General features: G+C 33.2%; 2 protein-coding genes and 1 long non-coding RNA gene across 3 annotated transcripts; all 3 read left to right on the top strand.

The window, feature by feature from the left end:
* The first annotated feature begins 455 nt into the window (after window positions 1–455).
* On the top strand, window positions 456–1,647 carry LOC146906616 (heavy metal-associated isoprenylated plant protein 39-like). Its single transcript, XM_085727261.1, has 3 exons — window positions 456–553; window positions 712–787; window positions 1,288–1,647. Exons 1-3 carry the CDS (start codon window positions 548–550, stop codon window positions 1,536–1,538), a joined length of 333 nt encoding a protein of 110 aa, XP_085583387.1. The 5' UTR covers window positions 456–547; the 3' UTR covers window positions 1,539–1,647.
* Window positions 1,648–11,172: 9,525 nt separating this feature from the next.
* LOC146906615 (uncharacterized) lies at window positions 11,173–11,586 on the top strand. The gene has a single exon (XM_085728900.1). The coding sequence runs from the start codon at window positions 11,173–11,175 to the stop codon at window positions 11,584–11,586; it is 414 nt and encodes a 137-aa protein (XP_085585026.1).
* A 6,737-nt stretch (window positions 11,587–18,323) lies between these two features.
* LOC146906614 (uncharacterized) lies at window positions 18,324–20,136 on the top strand. Its single transcript, XR_015018126.1, has 4 exons — window positions 18,324–18,441; window positions 18,640–18,745; window positions 19,020–19,124; window positions 19,936–20,136. It is a non-coding gene; the product is annotated as an uncharacterized LOC146906614 (long non-coding RNA).
* Window positions 20,137–20,260: the final 124 nt, after the last annotated feature.

Below are 20,260 nucleotides of genomic sequence, written 5' to 3'. Positions count from 1 at the left end.
TAACATATGGAATAACGTATGGAATAGTTCTCACTAAACTCTGGACCCTAAACTCTTGCCTGAAAGCTCTCAACTAGTCTTTAGTCTTGTTTTTTATTTTTTCTATTTTCTACCTAACCAATTAACTGTATTTTACCATTTCCCACCTAAAAAAGTACAAGCTCTAACTTTAAGCGCGTGTTACATTTATGTATGATACCATGAGATGCAGCCACGAAGCAAAAAGTAAACAATTTTTACAATTATTTGACTGATTTCCTCTTTTGTTGTAAAGGAACTTTCGTGATGATTCAAACTAACATTCACACGGTTATTAAAATGATGATAGGCTTCTAAAATAATACTTTTGAAGAAAAAAACAACATTTTTTCAATTGACTAGTTGACTTTACGGTCTTGCAAGTCTTCCTATCTACCTTATATAAATAGTTACCAATTATCATCCTTACTTCATCACCACTTCATTGCTAAAACACACTTTACTCAAAACTTCAACATCAACTTGCTCCTTACCAATTCTTAATCAGCTAGCACAAACTTCAACAACAATGAAGGTCAGAATTAGATTCGTGAAATCTATTTTTCTTCTTCACTTTTCTCATTTAATTTATTATGTTTTCATGCATGAATAATGTTTTTGTTGTCCCTTTAATATTTAAGAATGGAAGTAATTAATTGCTGGGTTTTAATTCTTTGATTTACTTTTTAACAGAAAGTAGTGTTGAAGGTGGACTTTTATAATGATAGAATCAAGCAAAAAGTTATGAAGACAGCATCCAGCCTTTCAGGTACATATTGAATTTCATGTCATAAGTACTACTACTATGTAATGTGGCTAAATTACATGACTTATAAGTTGTATGCATGAATAAGACACTTATTTTAATATCCCGAAATAAACTTTACATACTATTTATTGTATTCAAGAGTTTGGTAGAGAAATTCACACATTAAGCGAGGACAAGAGAGATATAGCGGGATCGATCGTGCAACTAAACATATCAAATGTTCTCGTAATCTTTTACCATCTGCTCTTACGATACCATTGTGATTGATTTTAATTTTTGAAGACATAACATGATTCTAACTTAAATTAATTTGATAAGGTCTATTAATATCACAATCTAACTTTATATATATATAAAAAATTATAGTTATTTTATAACTATTTCAAATAGAATTTGAACTCCGTCGTTTGAGAATAAAATCTAATTTAATTTCAGTTTTGTCTAAATAAAAAGACAAACCATATAACATGAAAGATTCATTTTTTATTTTTATTTTGCAGGGGTTGAATCAGTATCAATAGACTTGAAAGAGAAGAGATTAACATTATCGGGGGATATCGATCCAATAAAGGCAGTATGCAAGCTAAGAAAGTTGTGTCAAACTGAAGTAGTTACCATTGGACCTCTAAAAGAGGAGAAGAAAGAGTCAACAAATACAAATGAAGTTATTCCATTTCAATACTTTGAAACCTATCCATTTTATTATCACATGACCCCACCACAATATTTTTGTGATTACTACTATGTTTGATGTGGGTGCATAATAAGAAAGCATCCGGTTATTGCTCTTTTCCCATCTGTTTTTGCTCGTTTCTGCCAAAATAGCCGAGCGTAAGTTAACTCACGCAAGTGCATTTTCAACGTGAGTTAACTTACGTAGGTGTATTTTTCAGCGTGAGTTAACTCACGTTGGATGAAAATGTGCAATAACAGATGTGCCGGAGAAGAACAATTCTCAAAGCATCCCGATGGCTAGGCTAGTATGTTTGATAAACCTTTTTTTTTTTTGCTGTAATATCTGCTAAATTAAAGAGCAACATAGAGTTTTATAAAATATGTCTTGTGTTTTCCTTGAATTTTATATTTGCTTTTTTGTGATTTAGAATTGTATTTCTTTTTTCTTGCTAAACCAAAGCATGCAAAGACATCACACGAAATTGATCGTCTGAATTATATTAACACCACCAACCATTTCTTCTCAAAAGCAAAACAAAAATAAATAAGATAAAAGATATGTTGTGTTTGAAACATGTAAATTCAACTAGTGCTTGAACTTGTTACTACTTACTAATGACTAACTTGGTCAATATATCAACCGCATTCTTTGAAGTTTGAATTTTGTTTAAATAATATCTATCTAGATGTAAGTAAGTGTAACTCTTTGATCTTGTAAAACCTCACATCAATATGTTTGGTTCTAACATGATACACTTCATTGTTTGTCAAATAAATGGCACCTTGACTATCACACTGCAATGAAACTCCGCCTTGCTCAACTCCCTTTGCCTCTCTTTTGTGTTTATATATATAAGCCATACTCAACATAAATGATAAACAAATTCCAATATCATTAATTAATTTTAACAACAGCATTTTAAAAAATTATCATTTGAAATATATAAAGCATGTATCTAATTGTGTCATAAGAAAGTAAATGAATTGAATATAGTAGCTAGTAGCTACTATCTTGAAGGTGCGCCTAAGGTTCCATGGCTTGCAGAGCTTTAGCTCGGTAAAGAACACAACAATTGGTGAGTCAGATTCCTATTAGCATTAGGTTTTTGCATAACTAACACCTGAAGTCAATAAATGGTGAAGTTGAATTAAAAACCAACACCCAAGAGGCGGTACAAGAATTTTGTTTATTACCAGCGGAATTAAACCCTCAATAACATTTGCATAAAATCCCTTAGTAATAGATATTATCGACGGATTGGTGACAAAACAAATCTATCAATAATAATCTCTCAGTAATACAAGTGCCAATAATATTATTAGCGGAGTTTTCCCTCAGTAATAGAGAGGTAGTTATGACATTACTGAAGGAATATTCGCTCAGTACGTCTGTAGTTACTTGCGGAATAATCCGTTTCTAATGTACCATCAGATTTCCACTTTTAACATTACTAACAAATTTATATGTCAGTAATGTTTCTATCAGATTCGTCCCAGTGTTATCGGTGGATCTATCCAATCTGCCAATAATGTTTATGCATACCTCTATTACTGACCAAGATTTCTGTCAGTAATGTTTAATTACTAAAAGTTGTTTTAATCATTAAAATGTTTTAATTTATAAAAATAATAATATCAAGAAATACGTGGAAATATTGAACTGCATTGTTTAAGGAGCTGCATATAACAATGCATTGTCTCTGCCAATTGAGCTATGCTTACAAGGATCGGTGACAAATTCTTACACAAGAGCGAAGATAGGTTTTCATGCAATAACTAGTTACAAAGTCGTGCTTCGCACGGGTTGAATAACGTATCTTGTAAAAAAAATATTCCAAAGGAAAAAATGAGCAAATTAATGAATATTGCACAAACTCGGATATTCTAAATAAATCACTTTTACTGTATTGTTAAAAAACTTTGTTATAAAGGAGAAATGAGTAAATCGAGGGAAATAACTGCATTTTTCTAAGAAATTGATGTCGTTCATAAATCTGAAAATCAAGCAAGCATATTGCACAAATCTCAGCTATATGTACATTTCTGAAACATTTACCAAATCATTATAAAGATTTGCTGTAGGAAAAGAGCATGTTCTATTTTGTTCAAGAGATTAGGAAAACAACATTATAATTAACATTATACTAATTGGAACCAATGAAGGAACCAACAATGTGCAGATTAATGTTACATAAAGTTAAGTTTATAAAAGAGGCTGTCAGTGTCATAGACTAACCAAAAAGGGATTTTTGCCAATAATTACATAAGACAAAATGAACAAAACAAATGGCATCTCAAGGTCAAGATAGTTTAGGATTGCAGTCCAAGTGATACACCAAAATAGTAGAAGGTCAAATAGTTCAGCAGCAAAGGTCTACTTTGGAACAACTCGAACGTGCAAGTTCTTCAGTGATTTTTTGAGTGAACCACTGCCCACCCAAGTATTTTTCATAGCTTGCTCTTTCGGCGGTAATGATGCGACACTTATATTTTCTCTATGTTTGGTCATCAATTATGGTGATTGTTTTGCACTTTCCTTTCAGAATTGTTCTTCACACCTCATTTTCAAAATGCTAAAAAGGAAAATAACTGCAATATTAGTCTAATGCATATTAACATGGATAAGATGTATGCGAATATAGTTACATATAATTTATAAAATGAAGGTAGCATAACTGATTTTAAGCTAAAGAAAATGTACTATGACTTGCAATTTATCCTCCTATTATCTTCCTATAAAGTCTAGATAAATGCATGCATGTGGATTATATGTACCTCGTTGACCAATTAACATTGTTGAAACAAATGGAAATTAAGCATCACTCCTACATATACATCTATAGCTAGCACCATTTGACTTTGATGCCTTCGGACATTTGATGGAACTATCATAATACCATCCAAACTGATTAGGATTGAATTTAGTTGTTTTTCCAATAGTAATGCAGTATGTATCCTAACACAAAGTATGAAGAAACCCGACGATTTCTTAAAAAAAATCATATCTATAAGAACCTTATAATCGGAGAAAACACAGAAATAAATTAAAGCACATAACTATACCATATAAAACGTCAGTTTTGAATTTTCCATCTTGAATTTCCTTAAATGACTTATGCACCTTTGTACCAGAACCAAAAACAACATTAAAGGGATGGTCACGAGCTTAAATGCAATGTCATTATGAAACACATGATAATTATACAAAGTATAAGTCTTGTTTTCCTCGACCAAAGCCTTCCAATGCTCCAATTCTCTACATCGAGTTATTACATGAACTCGATCACCCTAAATCCGAGAAAGAAACCAAAAAACTGAAATAAATTAAAATGTACACTAATAAGTAACATTGATAAATCATAAAGGAAATTACAACAAATCTTAACTAACTCCTCTAATCTTTGCATCTCAAATAATCAGCTCCATATGTTGATTCTCATTACTACCAATCACAATCCAAGGATCAAGCACTCTAAATCCTATTTTCCAAATGTCCAAATCCTTTTTGAGATCCTTAATGTTGTCATAATTCCTTGACATTGAAATCCTTATATAGAAATATAACAATACATCAGTTAATTTTATTCCCTTTGTTCATTCTGATATCGAAAGAAGCTAACATATTTTTGTGTGATTAATTTTTGTATCATCAAATTAACCTGATCTTAAATGCACGAATTTCTCTATCATCAACTTTCTGGACCTCAATGATATGACCAAAACAAGTTACACCAATCAACTTTCGTACGGCTCAATGATATAAGAAAGAATAAACTAAATATGAAAATTGTTACAACTTTAAGAATACTCAATAAATCAAACAGCTAATCAAGATTCTTTATCATCAACTTGAAAATTTAATGTCACATGTTAAAATATTAGTTGTATTAGATCTTTATCACCATCCAAAATTGAATCACCAAAATAATGACATCAATCATGATATACCAATATCATAACCCACATGCATCAATTTTTTTCAACTATAGTACCAGAAGCTAAAGTAACAATAGTGTAAAAACCTTACCATGAGCTAAAATTCAATCATCATGACCTCTACTATAATCCACATGCATGCATTTATTTAGACCATCGAAAAAATGCATCAAATGCAAAAACATGATCGTCAGAAGCTAAAATAACAATTGTGTCACAACTTTACCATCACCTAAAATTCAATCATCATGACATCTATTATAATTCACATGCATGCATTTATCTAGACTATGAAAAAAAAATGCATCAAATGCAAAAACAGGATCGCAGCAACAAACATGCAAACATGACAACCTGAACTAAAAAAAACAATGTTTCTTGAAAACAAACCCAAAATGAAGAACAAAACACCTGAGATCAAAGGAGAATTTTTCTACAGCCATGCAACATAACAATCTCTGGTACATAATCCACTAACAATCAGAAGAAGAAGAAGAAGAAGAAGAAGAAGAAAGCAAAAAATAAAACCCTTAAAATGCAGAATCATGAAAAAAGGAAGAAAAACACCTATGATGTAGCAAAAACTAAAACAATGTCAAAAAATAAACCCCTCAAGCCATAAAAATCAGTCAACTCAAGCCATGCATGGCCTCAAAACCATGAAAAAAAGAAAGAAAATTACCTCTTATGAAGAAGAAAGTGAAACAATGTTCCCAGCTGAACTTAGGTACCATTTGACCAAGCTTTTTTATAGTCTAAAAGATACTTCAAAACAAATTTAAAATAAAGGCTTTTAAGAAAGAAGCTAAAGTTGTTTGATTTCTTTATTTTTTATTTTATTTTTAATTTTAAAGCTATTTTTTAGTTAAAAGTTGTTTGGCAAAATATTGTACAAACTTTGAATTTATTATTTTTTTTTATGGTGTCCGGTGTTCGAACCCCAGACTTTCCATATATATATGCATTCTCCATATCAACTGAGCTAAGCTAACGAGTACAAAACTTTGAATTTATTATGAATTAACATAATAAATAAAAAATTGTTTAAAATATTTTTTGAAGGGTAAAAATGTTTAAAATATAAAAGATATTAATTTTTACAAATACTATATTTACTCAATGACGTTTTTTTTTGTGTGCAACATGAATACAAATTTATATTATCATATAAATGACTTGTTAAATATTTGAATAGGAGAAATAATTTAAGGAGACTGAAATAATAAAATAAATAATATCAAAATAGTTGGTTTTTTTTAATTCAATTATACTCTATAACATATTTGGTTATAAGAATATCATATTTTTGGTGTCTTTCAAAAAGATATGAATTTATATCATATGATATTATATTTGTTACATTGTTGGTGTCATTGAAACATATATGTTTAGTTTTTTTAATAAGAAAAAGATATGCATAGTTTGTTACAATATAAAGGTGCAAAATATATATAAGTATAATTTTATTAGGCATTTATACTTGTACTTTTAAGTAAAATAAAAAACTTATAAAAATAATAATAAGCATTATGCAACGGTAAAAAAAATAATACACAATAGCGTAACAAAAACACAGACAGACAGACATAAAGTATTACTCTAAACGCTAATGTGTGTGTGTGTGTGTGTGTGTGTGTGTATTTGTGAGGTTGAAGAAAGGAAATAAAAATATTTGGTATCATTAAATGACAACGTGAATAAAAATATTTGTGAGGTTGTGATGATTAAAAGATATTGAAATTAAATATATAAGTGATAAAAATATAATAAAATTCCTTTAAAAAAAGATAATAAAATTAAATGGAACCTTCTTAAAAAATTAAATGGAACAGTTCAAAAAAATGAGATAAAATTAAATGGAAGAAAAAAACATATTGAAATATAATATTAAAAAATAAAAGAAAAGGTTCCCAGCGTGAGTTGAAGAGAGATGCTTGTGAAATAATTTGTCGAGAAGTAGTTTTTTGAAGTAACATTTAACAAATTTTGGCCAAAGCTCATTCCATTCAATTTTATGCATTCAAAAAAAGTACTTTTTTTAGTAAGAACTTAATTGATATTGTGTTTGGCCTAACTTTTCCTTAAGAATGTAGGAAAGTTGAAAAAAAGTTGGGTCAAACGGTACCTTAATCTCCTACAACGGCAGTGTAGAAGCAACTGAATTTAGGAGAAAAAATTGGAAAATAGTTAAAAATATAAAAATTTAAAAATAGTTAAAAGTTAAAAATATAAAGTATTACTCTAAACGCCAATGTGTGTGTGTGTATATTTGCGAGGTTGAAAAAAGCAAATAAAAATATTTGGTATCATTAAATGACAGCGTGAATAAAAATATTTGTGAGGTTGTGATGATTAAACCTATTGAAATTAAATATATAAGTGATACAAAGATAATAAAATTCCTTTGAAAAAAGATATTAAAATTAAATGGAACATTCTTAAAAAAATTAAATGGAACGGTTCAAAAAATTAAAACAAAATTAAATGCAAGAAAAACATATTGAAATATAATAATAAAAATAAAAAAAAGGTTCCCAACGTGAGTTGAAGAGGGGTGCTTGTGAAATAAATTGTCGAGAATTAGTTTTTTGAAGTAGCATTCAACAAGTTTTGGTCAAAGCTTATTCCATTCAATTTTATGCATTCAAAAAAAGTATTTTTTTTTCTAGTAAGTACTTAATTGTTATTGTGTTTGGCCTAACTTCTCCTTAAAAATGTAGAGAAGTTGAAAAAAAAAAGTTGGGCCAAACGGTACCATAATCTCCCACAACGACAGTCTAGAAGGAACTGAATTTGGGAGGAAAAATTGGAAAATAGTTAAAAAATAAAAGTTGGAAAATTGTTAAAAGTTAAAAATATAAAAATTGGAAAATAGTAAAAAAAAAAAATTGGTGAGGTGGCACTCAACCAAAGCCATGAATTACCAAAAAAAATTGGTGAGGTGGCACTCAACCAAAGTTCACTAACAACGCCATCTCATGGCGCAAACGTTGATGAAACGGTGGGGGAAACAATTCCTGCTCATATATCATCAACCGTTCCCGTTACAACTTCGACGGTTGCAGCGGTTACACAATCTAACGCGAATTTTGGTAATCCGTTAGTTCAAAATCCATGGTCCTTTGATCCGTCAAATCTTAGGAACCAACCATATGGAATGCATATCCATCCTTTATGATGGGCCTCTATAATAATCCATCTAATGTTTCAGGGAATTTGAATACGGTTCACCCTCAGTTCTATTATCCTGGACCAAGTGTTCCTAGTTCAAATTCTCAACAAACACTGGCCAATGCTTCCTTGGCTGCTTTAAGACAACAAATGGAAGATTGTAACCATGAAATGGTCAACATGTTGACCCAACAAATTGGGACAGTGTTTAACCCTTTAATTAGGGACACCCATAACAGTTATTTGGCACTTTCAGACCAAATGAGGCGAATTGCGAAATGTGCAAATACCTCAATTTCAGAATCCTAGGCTTGTTGAAATACCTGTGAATAGGCCTAATGATGGAAATCTGGTCAATACAGTACCCCAACCTGTGGTCGAACCACTAGTGCTAGGGGCGGAGGAAAGAGTTCCAATCTTGGTTCGAAGGAACCAGGATCCTGATCAAATAGTTAGGCAAGCCCAACAAATTCATTTGGAGGGTCAAAAATAATATTGCCAATGTAGTCGAAACCCTTTTGACTCAAAACGGTTTTTTCAATTTGGGTTTGCATAGACCTAATTTTGTGTCACCTTTTTCTGAATATGTGACAATGGAGGAATTACCCAAGGGATGGAAAATCCCTAAGTTCACCAAATTTGGTGGAGAGACTAATGAATCCACTGTCGAACATATTGCTCGTTATTTGACAGAGGCAGGTGACATATCAAATGATGAGAACTTAAGGATGAAATATTTCCCAAGTTCATTGACAAAGAATGCCTTTACTTGGTATACAACATTGCCTCCAGGGTCTATCTTTTTGGAGTCAATTAGAAAAGGCTTTCCATGAAGAATTCTACATGGGACAATCTAAGATTAGTCTCAAAGAATTGGTAAGTGTTCAACGTAAAACAACAGAATATATTGATGATTACTTGAATAAGTTCAGACTTCTCAAAGCTAGGTGTTTTACCCAAGTGCCTGGACATGAATTAGTAGAGATGGCTGCTGGTGGTCTAGATTATTCTATGCGAAAGAAATTAGATACACAATATCTATGAGATATGGCACAGCTAGCAGATAGAGTCTGACAAGTCGAAAGACTTAAAGCTGAAAAAGCAAGGGCTAGCAAGTATGGTGGTAAAAAAGATACGGTTGTTTATGTCAATACTAATGACAACAATCAAGATTTTGACATTTATTGGAGTCCTGTCGAAGAAATCGAAGTTAATATCGCTGAACTTTAACTAGGACCTCCATTGTATGTAAAATGTTGAGACCTTCGAATGGAAAAAATCTTGAAGAACCTAAAAATGACCGATTTGTGTCCAAAACTTACACATTTGATGTTACCAAATGTTATTATATTTTTGATCTTTTGGTCAAGGAAGACATAATGATAGTGTCTAATGGTTTGAAATTACCTCCTCTTGAGCAAAGGCAAAAAAGAGATTGTTGTAAATTCCATGGTAATTTTGGACATAACACATCTCGTTGTGTGGTTTTTAGGGATTTAGTGCAAAAAGCACTAGATGAAGGCAGGCTGAATTTTGGAGATAAACAAAAGCAGCCAATGCAGGTTGATGCTGATCCTTTGAAGAAAACAGATTCTATGTATCTGGAAATACAGGATATGAACATGGTGGAAATATCTGAGATCGTTCCTACAGAGACTACTGATGGCCCAAAGGTTGATGTCGAAATGGTTACTGAAGGCCATAAATGTGTTGATACAGTAATTACTAAAGATCAGTACGAAGAAAAAATACAAGTGGTATTTCCAAAAGCTGAATAAGATCTTATTGATTTTCTTAAGAGATGCAAAATTTCTGGTTCCCCAGTTATGCTGTGTCCCAGATGTAGTGCGGTTTATGATAAGAAAGCTACAAAGAATGTTGAGGGCTTTCGACCTTAGTCGAAGCGGAACGGGAAATGGGCTGACAAAAGGCCTAAGTTCAGTTTCGATAAAGCAAACATTCCTATCAAGGACACATCCCCAACTGCAAACCAGAAGAAGGAACCAATGAAAACTTTCTCTCCTCCCACCAAATCCCCAAATAACCAATGGGTATTTTTCGGTGGTAAAAAGCCTAATGACAAGTCTCCACCTATAAAGTGGGTCAAGAAGGGCACTGGAAAATCTCCAATTGAGCAGTGGGTATTTTCTGGTGGTAATCGAAATGAAATGCCTGATCAGAAGAGAGATGAAACATATGGTTCGAAGAGGTTCGTGCATAACGTCAACTACAAAGGGAGAAATCCTATGACGAAAACTCAATGGCGTAGATTCTAGCGTCAGAAAAAGGCTGATGCCTTGCAAGATGTTACAAATGTAAACAAGAATTCTGACAAAGGAAGGAACCAAGAACAAGCTATCTTTGGCACGTTTAGAAATCTTGCCACTGAGAGGATCTTTCCTCCCCTTTCAGTTGTGAAGAAAGGTATTTCTGTCGAAGATGAAGAATTAACTTCTAACTTCACCGATTCTGAAGCTAGCCTTAATATAATTCTTGTCGTATCAATGCTTCCGATTGAATATGATGTTATATCAGAGGTTACGGAAGATGAGGAAGATTTCACTGAAGAAATGGCCGCTTACCAGCCAAAGTGATATTATGTGATGGATAACAGTTGTGTCGAAGGCCAGCAGGCTATGTTCAAAAGACCTGATCGTCACATGCAACATCATTTCAAACCTTTGTTCATTCAGGCGAAGATTAATGATGTTGGAATAAACAAAGTGATGGTAGACGGAGGTGCAGCAGTAAATTTGTTGCCACACTTTCTTTTGAAAAAGATTGGCTTATCAGAATCTGATTTGAAGCCACATAATGTAGTTCTTTGTAACTACGAAGGGAAATCCGGAAGTTCTTTTGGTGCTATTGAAGTTGACCTAGTGGTACGAACTGTAAAAAGGGCAACTTTGTTCTTGGTAGTCGAGTCAAAGGCTAACTACAATCTACTACTTGGCAGAGAATGGATACATGGCGTTGGAGCTGTTCCTTCAATAATGCATCAAAGACTTTCTCTCTAGAAGGAAAATGGTATGCTAGAAAATATTGAAGCAGACCAAAGTTACTTTGTGGCTAAAGTTGCAACCATCACAAAGAAAACCTCCGACAAACAATTGGAAAGGATTGGGCCATGTCCCATTTCTGCGATTGGTTATGAGAACCGTGGCAATTTCCTTTGGTCAATGAAATTGCATCCAAAAGATGGTTTCATTTGGAAGAAGGAATGCATTGAAGATAATGTAATAAGGACTAGAGCCTCTATGTATCCAAGGACCCAGCTTGGGGGCATCCTGAAATTGGAGTCTCACCATCTGCGTGGGAAGATGTCAACTTTGATGATGACTGAACCCAAAGTTTGGGATAAGAATACGGCCAATGTAGCCGAAAATAGTGAAAAATCGGCTTTAGAATTCGAAATTGAACAAGAAAAATCAATCAAAGATGCTAATGATGATTTTCAATTCAGTTCGATTGAAAGCCAAAGGTTGGATTGTAATTATGATGATGAGCCTTTGGGTTTCGAGAAAGATACAATGGGATCAGCCGAGAAAATGAAGGCTCAGAATCCTTTGGAAGAAGTTGATCTAGGTGATGATTAAGTAAAAAGACCAACTTACATTAGCTCCAAGATCGACAAAGACTTCAAAGTTCAAATCATTGAATTGTTGAAGAAATACAAAGACTGTTTCGTCTAGGATTACAACGAGATACAATGTTTAAGTCGAGATGTGGTAGAACTTAAGTTACCAATTTGACCTGACAAAAAGCTAGTGAAACAGACTCCAAGAAGATTTGCGCCACAAATCCAGTCGAAGATTAAAGAAGAAATCGGGAGATTGCTGATGCGACTTCATCAGCACTACAAGGTATGTCGATTGGTTAGCTAATATTGTTCCTGTTGTTAAGAAAAATGAGACTCTAAGTCTGCATAGATTTTAGGGATTTAAATTTAGCTACTCCAAAAGATGAATACCTTATGCCAGTGGCAGAAATGCTTGTTAATTCAGCAGCAGGTTATGAATATTTAAGCATGCTAGATGGTTATTATAATCAAATATACATTGCTGAAGAAGACACATCTAAGACTGCTTTTAGATGTTCTGGTGCTTTTGGTTGTTATGATTGGATAATAATGCCTTTTGGTCTAAAAAAATGTTGGTGCTTGTTATCAAAGAGCAATGAATTCTATGTTTCATGATTTTGTGGGAAAATTTATAGAAATTTACATAGATGACAAGTTGAGTAGGGTCATTTAGATCACCTTCAAAGATCGTTCGAAAGAATGAGAAAATATGGATTGAAAATGAATCCATTGAAATGTGCCTTCGATGTACGTGCTGGTGACTTCTTAGGTTTTGTTGTGCACAAAAAAGGCATTGAAATTAATCAAAAAAAAAAAAGGCAATTTTGGAGACAAAACCGCCTTCGACAAAGAAAAAGCTTCAATCTTTGTTGGGAAAAATCAACTTTCTCAGAAGATTTATTTCAAATCTAAGTGGCAGAATTGAAGTTTTCTCACCACTACTTCGACTGAAGAAAGAAGATGTGTTCAGATGGGATCCAAAACATCAAAAAGCATTCGATGACATCAAGGCTTACTTAATGAGCCCTCCTATTTTGTTACCTCCTTTTAGGGATAAAGTAATGAAATTGTATATAGCTGCTTCAGATAATACTATAGGAAGTATGCTAGCACAAGAGGATGAAAATGGTGTAGAAAGAGCTGTTTATTATTTTAGTAGGGTTCTAACTGATGCTGAAACTAGGTATCATCCAAGTGAAAAATTGTGTCTTTGTTTTTTAATTTTCATCTATTAAACTTAAGCAATATATAAAGCCTATTGATGTCTATGTTTATTCCCACTTTGACATAATCAAGCATATGTTGCCGAAGCCAATACTACAAAGCAGAGTTGGCAAATGGGATTTGGCACTTAAAGAATATTCATTGACCTATCAGTCTTTAAAGTCTGTGAAAGGTCAGATTATTGCTGATTTCAATGTTGATCATTTCGTAGTTGAGGAATCATTAAATTTTATGTATGTTCAACCTTGGAGGCTCTATTTCGATGGTTTCAGCCATAAGAATAGCACTGGAGTTGTAATTCTAATCATCTCACCTGAGAATATTCCAACCAAGCTTAAGTTTTGACTTGATAAGCTTTTCTCTAATAATGAGGCTGAATACGAAGCCTTAATAGAAGGACTCGAGATGTTACTCGAACTGGGGGCAAAGGATGTCGAAATTAGAGGTGATTCTGAATTAGTCATAAAGCAATTAACAAAAGAATACAAGTGTGTTAAAGAAAATTTAATTATTTACTTTGCCATTGCTACTGCTTTATTGAGACGTTTCGATCGGGCAAACATTCAACATGTGCCTAGGATTGAAAATCAAGAAGCAAATGACTTAGCACAAATTGCTTCAGGATACAGAATCACTGAGATAAAGTTCGAAGAACTTATCAAAATAAGGGAAAAACTTGCCTCAAAAGTGCTTGATTCAGATAAATTGTCAACGCTAAAACTTGCGGGGGCAAGAGAATCAAAAAATGGTGAAATTTTTGAAAATTCTGTTAAATTTTTTGCCATTGACAATTTAAATAGGAAATATTCAAAGAAATATAGACCATTACCCCAATAAACTAGAATAATTTTGAATTAATTCGAAAGGAAAATAAAACATGGCATTAAAAATTAAAGCCAGCTAATGGGAAATTTACAAAAGTGTCGAATGTTTACATTTTTAGTATGAAGTCTTCAAACATTCATTCGACACATGTTCTATAAAAAGTACAACAAGCCCTAAGATTAATCTAATGGTCATAAAAGACTGGCCCGAAGTTAAACATTCTTCGAAAGGAATGGAGTTCAACGTCGAAACGACACAGGTTGCAGACTTCAGTTTGAGAATATTCATGATCCTTCCCGAGGTCAGGCCAATAGTAGCCAAGCATCCTCCCATATCCTTTGCATGTGTCTTTCGATTGGCAAAGAGATCTACCAACCTAGCCATCGGGCATTGGTAAGGTTTCCCAATAGTGACGGGCACGAGCGGCAGCCCAATATGGGGTTCCCCCAACCAGTTATGTGATCCCGAAGCAATTCAAGTATCTAGGCTTCAAAGAATTTGGTGAATGTGAAGACCACTTGATTGATTTCTTCACCTCCTATAGAAGAAGCGTCCAACAACATCAAGAAATAGGGTGCAGCCTTAGACCCAGCAGTAGACGTAAGTTTCAAAACGTGTTTGGCTTCTGCTACATCAGGTTCGACATCATACATGATATTAAGTGCCCAAACGATGCATAAATCCTCGTGCCCACTTTCAATCATCCTATGGAGAAAATTGAATTGGGGGATAGGTATTTCATCATCGTGAATCGTATCTACATGTTCTAGAGGCAGAGACCTGAGAACAGTGGGAAGCCTGCAAATTCCTAAGTGGGTTTTTGAAGTCCGCATGAAACTGAAGAGAGGTTGAGTGCCATGTTCCGCGACTTTCTTTTAAATAAAGATAATGGTATCTTCAATGAGATGATCCATGATTTCGGAAACACGAAAAATGGGTTTCAGAAGAAGGTAATTTCTGGGCAAACAGTTAAGAAGTTCAGGAATAGTTTGGCGAAGAAGAGGAACTAGTTTATATAACCCTAGAAAATGAGAATAATGGTAAATAACTGTCCAAATTGTGCAAATCAATGAAGGCCACGTGGCCACTACTTTTAATCAAACTTCTTGGAGAAGGTTGAAAGATTTAAGTCTTTTATTGTGAAGAAGAAAAGACTGTTCAGTCCCAAAGTATTCATGATGGATTCGAAATAATTAATAACATTTTATTTTCCTAAGAAATTCTCAGGGATTTCGATTCACATTAAATTGGAAAGGGAATAAAAATTGGAAAAGGAATAAAATAAACAATTTAGAAGTTCAAACGGTATAGACCTTTAAAAAAACCGAAAGATTACAAACCAAAGGGACAGAGTAAGAATACTTGGGAATTACAAAAGTATTAAATCTCAAATTCATCCTTTAAGATGATGAGATATGCTTTCGAGCAAGCAAATTTGCTGCCGAAACAGTCGGATTCAATAGTTAATCTAGCAATTTCGGCATTCTTTTTATGGAGTTCATTAGCTTTCTCGATGGCAAGGTTTGATTATTTTCTAAGTTCGTCATCATAATTCAACAACATTTGTTTCTCCACCTCTAAATCCTGGATGGCTCTCTTATGATTGGCGATGGCTTGATCATACTTCTCAATACTGTCTTGAACATTTGGGGTCTTCTTTTTAAAGTTGTCAACCTTTTTCATGATCACTATGATCTCAGCTAAAAGGTCATACTTTTGGTTTATATGGTCTGCAAGAGTGTTTAGACCATCTCTATATCGTTGGAGACTGATAACAACTTGATCGAGAAGAGGTTCTAGTTCAGAAGCAAATTTGATGAAATTTGTGTAACAGATCTTTGAGTTTAGGAACACTATTTTCATTTTGTTCAATTATTTGACACAAGTCTGGTTCCAGAATCTCAGTACGAAGTTCATTGAGTAAGCTGGCTTTAGAACTTTATGAAAGTTGATCAGACTTCTCAGTCGAAAATTTTGCACAGCCTTTGATGAAATGCTATCCATGCTCTTAATGACATCTAGGGCCCCGTATGGATCATGGTCCTTCAATTTTAGGAGTTCCTCGTGGCTCATCGCAGCGCTAGCTAATATCTTCAATGGGGCAGGAGTTGCTGGATCAGGAGAATCATGTTGTGATTCATTCTCAGTTGTTTCGACAGCTTCAAAAGTCCCGAAATCATTAGAAGGATTCGATTTTTTTCTCAGGGTCATTATTCTGTTCTAGGAGAGTAGGGCTGACGAGTGTTTGATCTTTCAAAATTGACTGGATAGGCCGTTTGAGAGCAGAGCAAGGTGTTGATTGTTTGCTTCTTTCAGCTTTGCTAATTTCGACATCCTGAAACATGATGGGCGAAGTTAGTATGAAAGTACTAGAAAAGAATTTAAGGTCGAAAGAAATAAAATACATTTGATACAGAGTCTCCAACACGAGAATGAGCACTAAGAGATTTGGTGTTCTTGCAGTTCTGGTTATGGTCGTAGCCGTGTTCTTTTATGGCAAGGACATCATGGGTATTTTGCTCGATATTCAGATTATCTTGAGAATGGCTAGAAGATTTGTACTCATCTCCAATCGAAACCTTTTTACAAGCATGCTTTCCTTTCCTTTTCCTTTCGATCTGGACTCTAGTATCAATTGTAGTCTTAGTGGCTTCGGTTGACTCAAGTTAGGTTTCGAACTATCAAAAAAAGGAAAGAATTTGGACTAATCATGTTTTCTATTCAAAGGAAAAAGGAAACCAATGTGTGCAAAGATAGAAAAGTCTTACATGATCAGCAGTCTCCTTCGTCTTCTTAGAAGAGAGTTCCAAATTGGCAACATCTTTCCTTTTTCGATCCTCTCTGATCCTTGTAGAAGATCTGGTTCTTGATGACTAATCGGATTTGCTTTTTCGTCCTGGAAATGAAGAGAGTTAGAAAGACATGTACAAGGAAAAAACAAAATTCATATTGAATAATCGAAAGAGGAATAACGTACCTTTGTTTTTTTCTACCTTCTTCTGGCAAGGAAGTAAAAGCAGAAACCAATTCAAAGAGCAGGTTGTCTAGATTCACTTCTTTGCTACAATCAAAAAAATACTTTTGCCACCACACAAACAATTACTGAGTACATTTGTACGAAAGTTCAAAGTAGAAAGGTTTAAAGTTTAGAAAATCTTTGTTGAACTTTGACAGGATGGTTCGCCATTGAGCTTCAGTTCTTGGTTTCCTCATATCTTGTTCAGAATGATAGAATGGAGAAGTACGAACCAGAACCAAACCAAACTGCCTAGCTACAAGATTAGGCTGATAACCATACACCCTGAAGGAATCTGTCGAAGCATTGGGAGTGGACCTGCTAGAAAGCAGCTTGGGATATCTACTACAAAAATGATAAAATATAGCGCCCCTTAAATAGCGCTTTTGACATGAAAGCGCTATAAATCAAAACACGGAGGTTTAAGCTAGCACTTTTTTGAAAAAGCGCTAGCTATGCTTCTAAGTTTATATAGCGTTTTGTTCATAAAGCGCCAGCATAGGTTCAACAAAAATAATAAATATTTTTAAAAAAAAATCATATATGGCGCTTTTGATGGAAAGCTAAGCGCTACTGTAGGCTTGATAAAAATAGCGGTTATATATTAAAAAAAGCGCTATTTATCAAATAATTTGATATAGCCGAGTGGTAGACTATTACCACTATGTCCTTCAAGTCCCCAGTTCGATTCCTGTATGTAGTTGTGTATTTTAACCCCAGTTCGATTCCTGTATGTAGCTGTGTATTTTGATTTTGTGATTTTACATACAGGAATCAAACTATATGTAGCTGTGTATTTTGATTTTGTGATTTTTTTCTTTTTTTTATAAAAAACGCTATGAACTAAAATGTCCCCAGTTCGATCCCCCCCAGTTCGATTCCTGTATGTAGCTGTGTATTTTGACCCCAGTTCGATTCCTGTATGTAGCTGTGTATTTTGATTTTGTGATTTTTTTTCTTTTTTTTATAAAAAACGCTATGAACTAAAATGTCCCCAGTTCGATCCCTGCATAACAGATATTTCGAATTTTTTTTCAATTTTTATGAAAAATCGATTGCAGTATAAAAGAAAACATTTTTTTAATATTTTTATCATATATATCAATACGTTCTATTTCCAATCACCAACATCGATTCCACGTTCCATCATCCAATCGCAGAACCCCAACCTCTCCAGCATCAATTTCAATTCTCTCTATCTCTTTGAATCCGACCAACCCATTCGAGGTAGAGGTTCTTAACCCTTCAGATTGTTTGAGTTTTTTCTTCAGGTTTTTAATTTTTTTCCCTTTCGATTTTTTTTCCATTTCAACATCAATTTTTCCATTTTTGTTTGATTATAAACCTACTTCTTCTTCCCTTTCAATTTTTTTCCCATTTTTTTCGATTTTTATTCTGAATCAAATTTTTGATTGATTTTTAGAGAAGAAGACTCATGAGAGCATCAACAACAGGCTCGCTCTTGTCATGAAGAGTGGAAAATATACACTTGGGTATAAAACCATTCTCAAATCCCTTAGGAGTTCTAAAGGTAAATTTTTATCCTTTTTGTTGTTGAAATATGTATTTGGTCGTTTTTAATTTTCTGATAAGCTATGAATATATTAGTTTGCAAGGACTTGTTTGAAATTGTTTAGATGTTTTGTAATTTCAACAGTTGTAGATTGATTTTGTAGTGGAATTAAGTGATTAGTGAAAGTGGTTGAAATTAAGTGATACGCATTATTGATGGAATTAAGTGATTTTTGAGTTTTGAATGTTGATTTGTCAATGGAATTAAGTGATTTTGATTTGATTATTTGTAGGTAAATTGATTTATCATTTCTAACCACTGTCCTCCTTTGAGGAAGTCTGAAATCGAGTGTACTATGTTATGTTGGCTAAGGTTGGAGTCCACCATTACAATGGAAGTAAGTTGTTTATCCAGCTCCTACACTTCTGTGTGTCGTTAATTTTTCAATGTTAGATACTCACTGGGATTGAGTGATTGTTTAGAATCATTTTTCATCATGTTGTGGTTTTTCATTACTTTTTTATATTGAATGATTCAAGCTAACTGAATTGTAGTGTATTTTTGTATTGGTGGTATAGAATGAAATAAATGTAGTGAATTAAAATGAAATAAGCTATTTATACTTGAAAAATTGTTGTTATTTCATACTGTTCCACTCTATTCCACCTTATAAAGGAAATTCTCCTTCTTATCCCCCCATCAAATATCCTTGGTGTTAATTGAAGCAGAACAAGAATTGGTCAAAGCTTACATGCATTGTTAAGGAATTCATGAAATATAAAGATGAGCGCAAGTTATTTATTCTACCATTTTATATACATAAGTCTGTGTAAGATTTTTCTTGAAACTTCTCACCACCGTTTATAGAAGATTTTCTAATTAACTTGGACATTTGTGTATTGGATATTGGTGTTATTTGTCATTGATCACATATCGGAAATCATATATTATTTGGATCCATTACTCAATGACTATAATTACCCAAAAATGAAGACTATGTTTGACACGTAAGTATATATATAAAATCTGACCAGTAGTACTTTGATCGGTAGGTGAGTTTCATGTTTCTAAATATATTTGCTAGAAGTGGTAGTGTTTTTAATTTATAATCTTGCTTTAATTTGTACTATGATCAATAGTACTTTGAATTTGTCTCTAATATAATATAGTTGCTTCTTGCTTAACGGTGTTTTCTGCTATATATGCAGGTGGTGGAGAGTGAACGAAATTTGGAAATGAATAACGATTTGCCTGCTTGTTTTGGATAAAAATGTTGACACGACCAAGAAGATAGATGAAGACTACTGCATGCTACCATAGAAGATTTTGATATTTATGTTAACTAATTAGTTATGATATGTTTAAGTTTTATTTAATAAATAATAGTCTCAATTTTAATGTGCCAAAAATATATATATTTCCCTCAGAAAAATTATATATATATATATATATATTACTTTAAATTAATAAAAAACGCTATCTGTAAAAATAAAATAAAAAATCCGACCAAAAAAAAAATTAATGCTTTTCCTA

This window comes from Medicago sativa, chromosome 7, assembly GCF_051527215.1.
Source record: "Medicago sativa cultivar Bolivia chromosome 7, Bolivia_mono, whole genome shotgun sequence".
NCBI classification, from domain to species: domain Eukaryota; kingdom Viridiplantae; phylum Streptophyta; class Magnoliopsida; order Fabales; family Fabaceae; genus Medicago; species Medicago sativa.
Note: the sequence above shows the minus strand (reverse complement) of the source record. Positions and strands in the feature narration are given on the sequence as shown.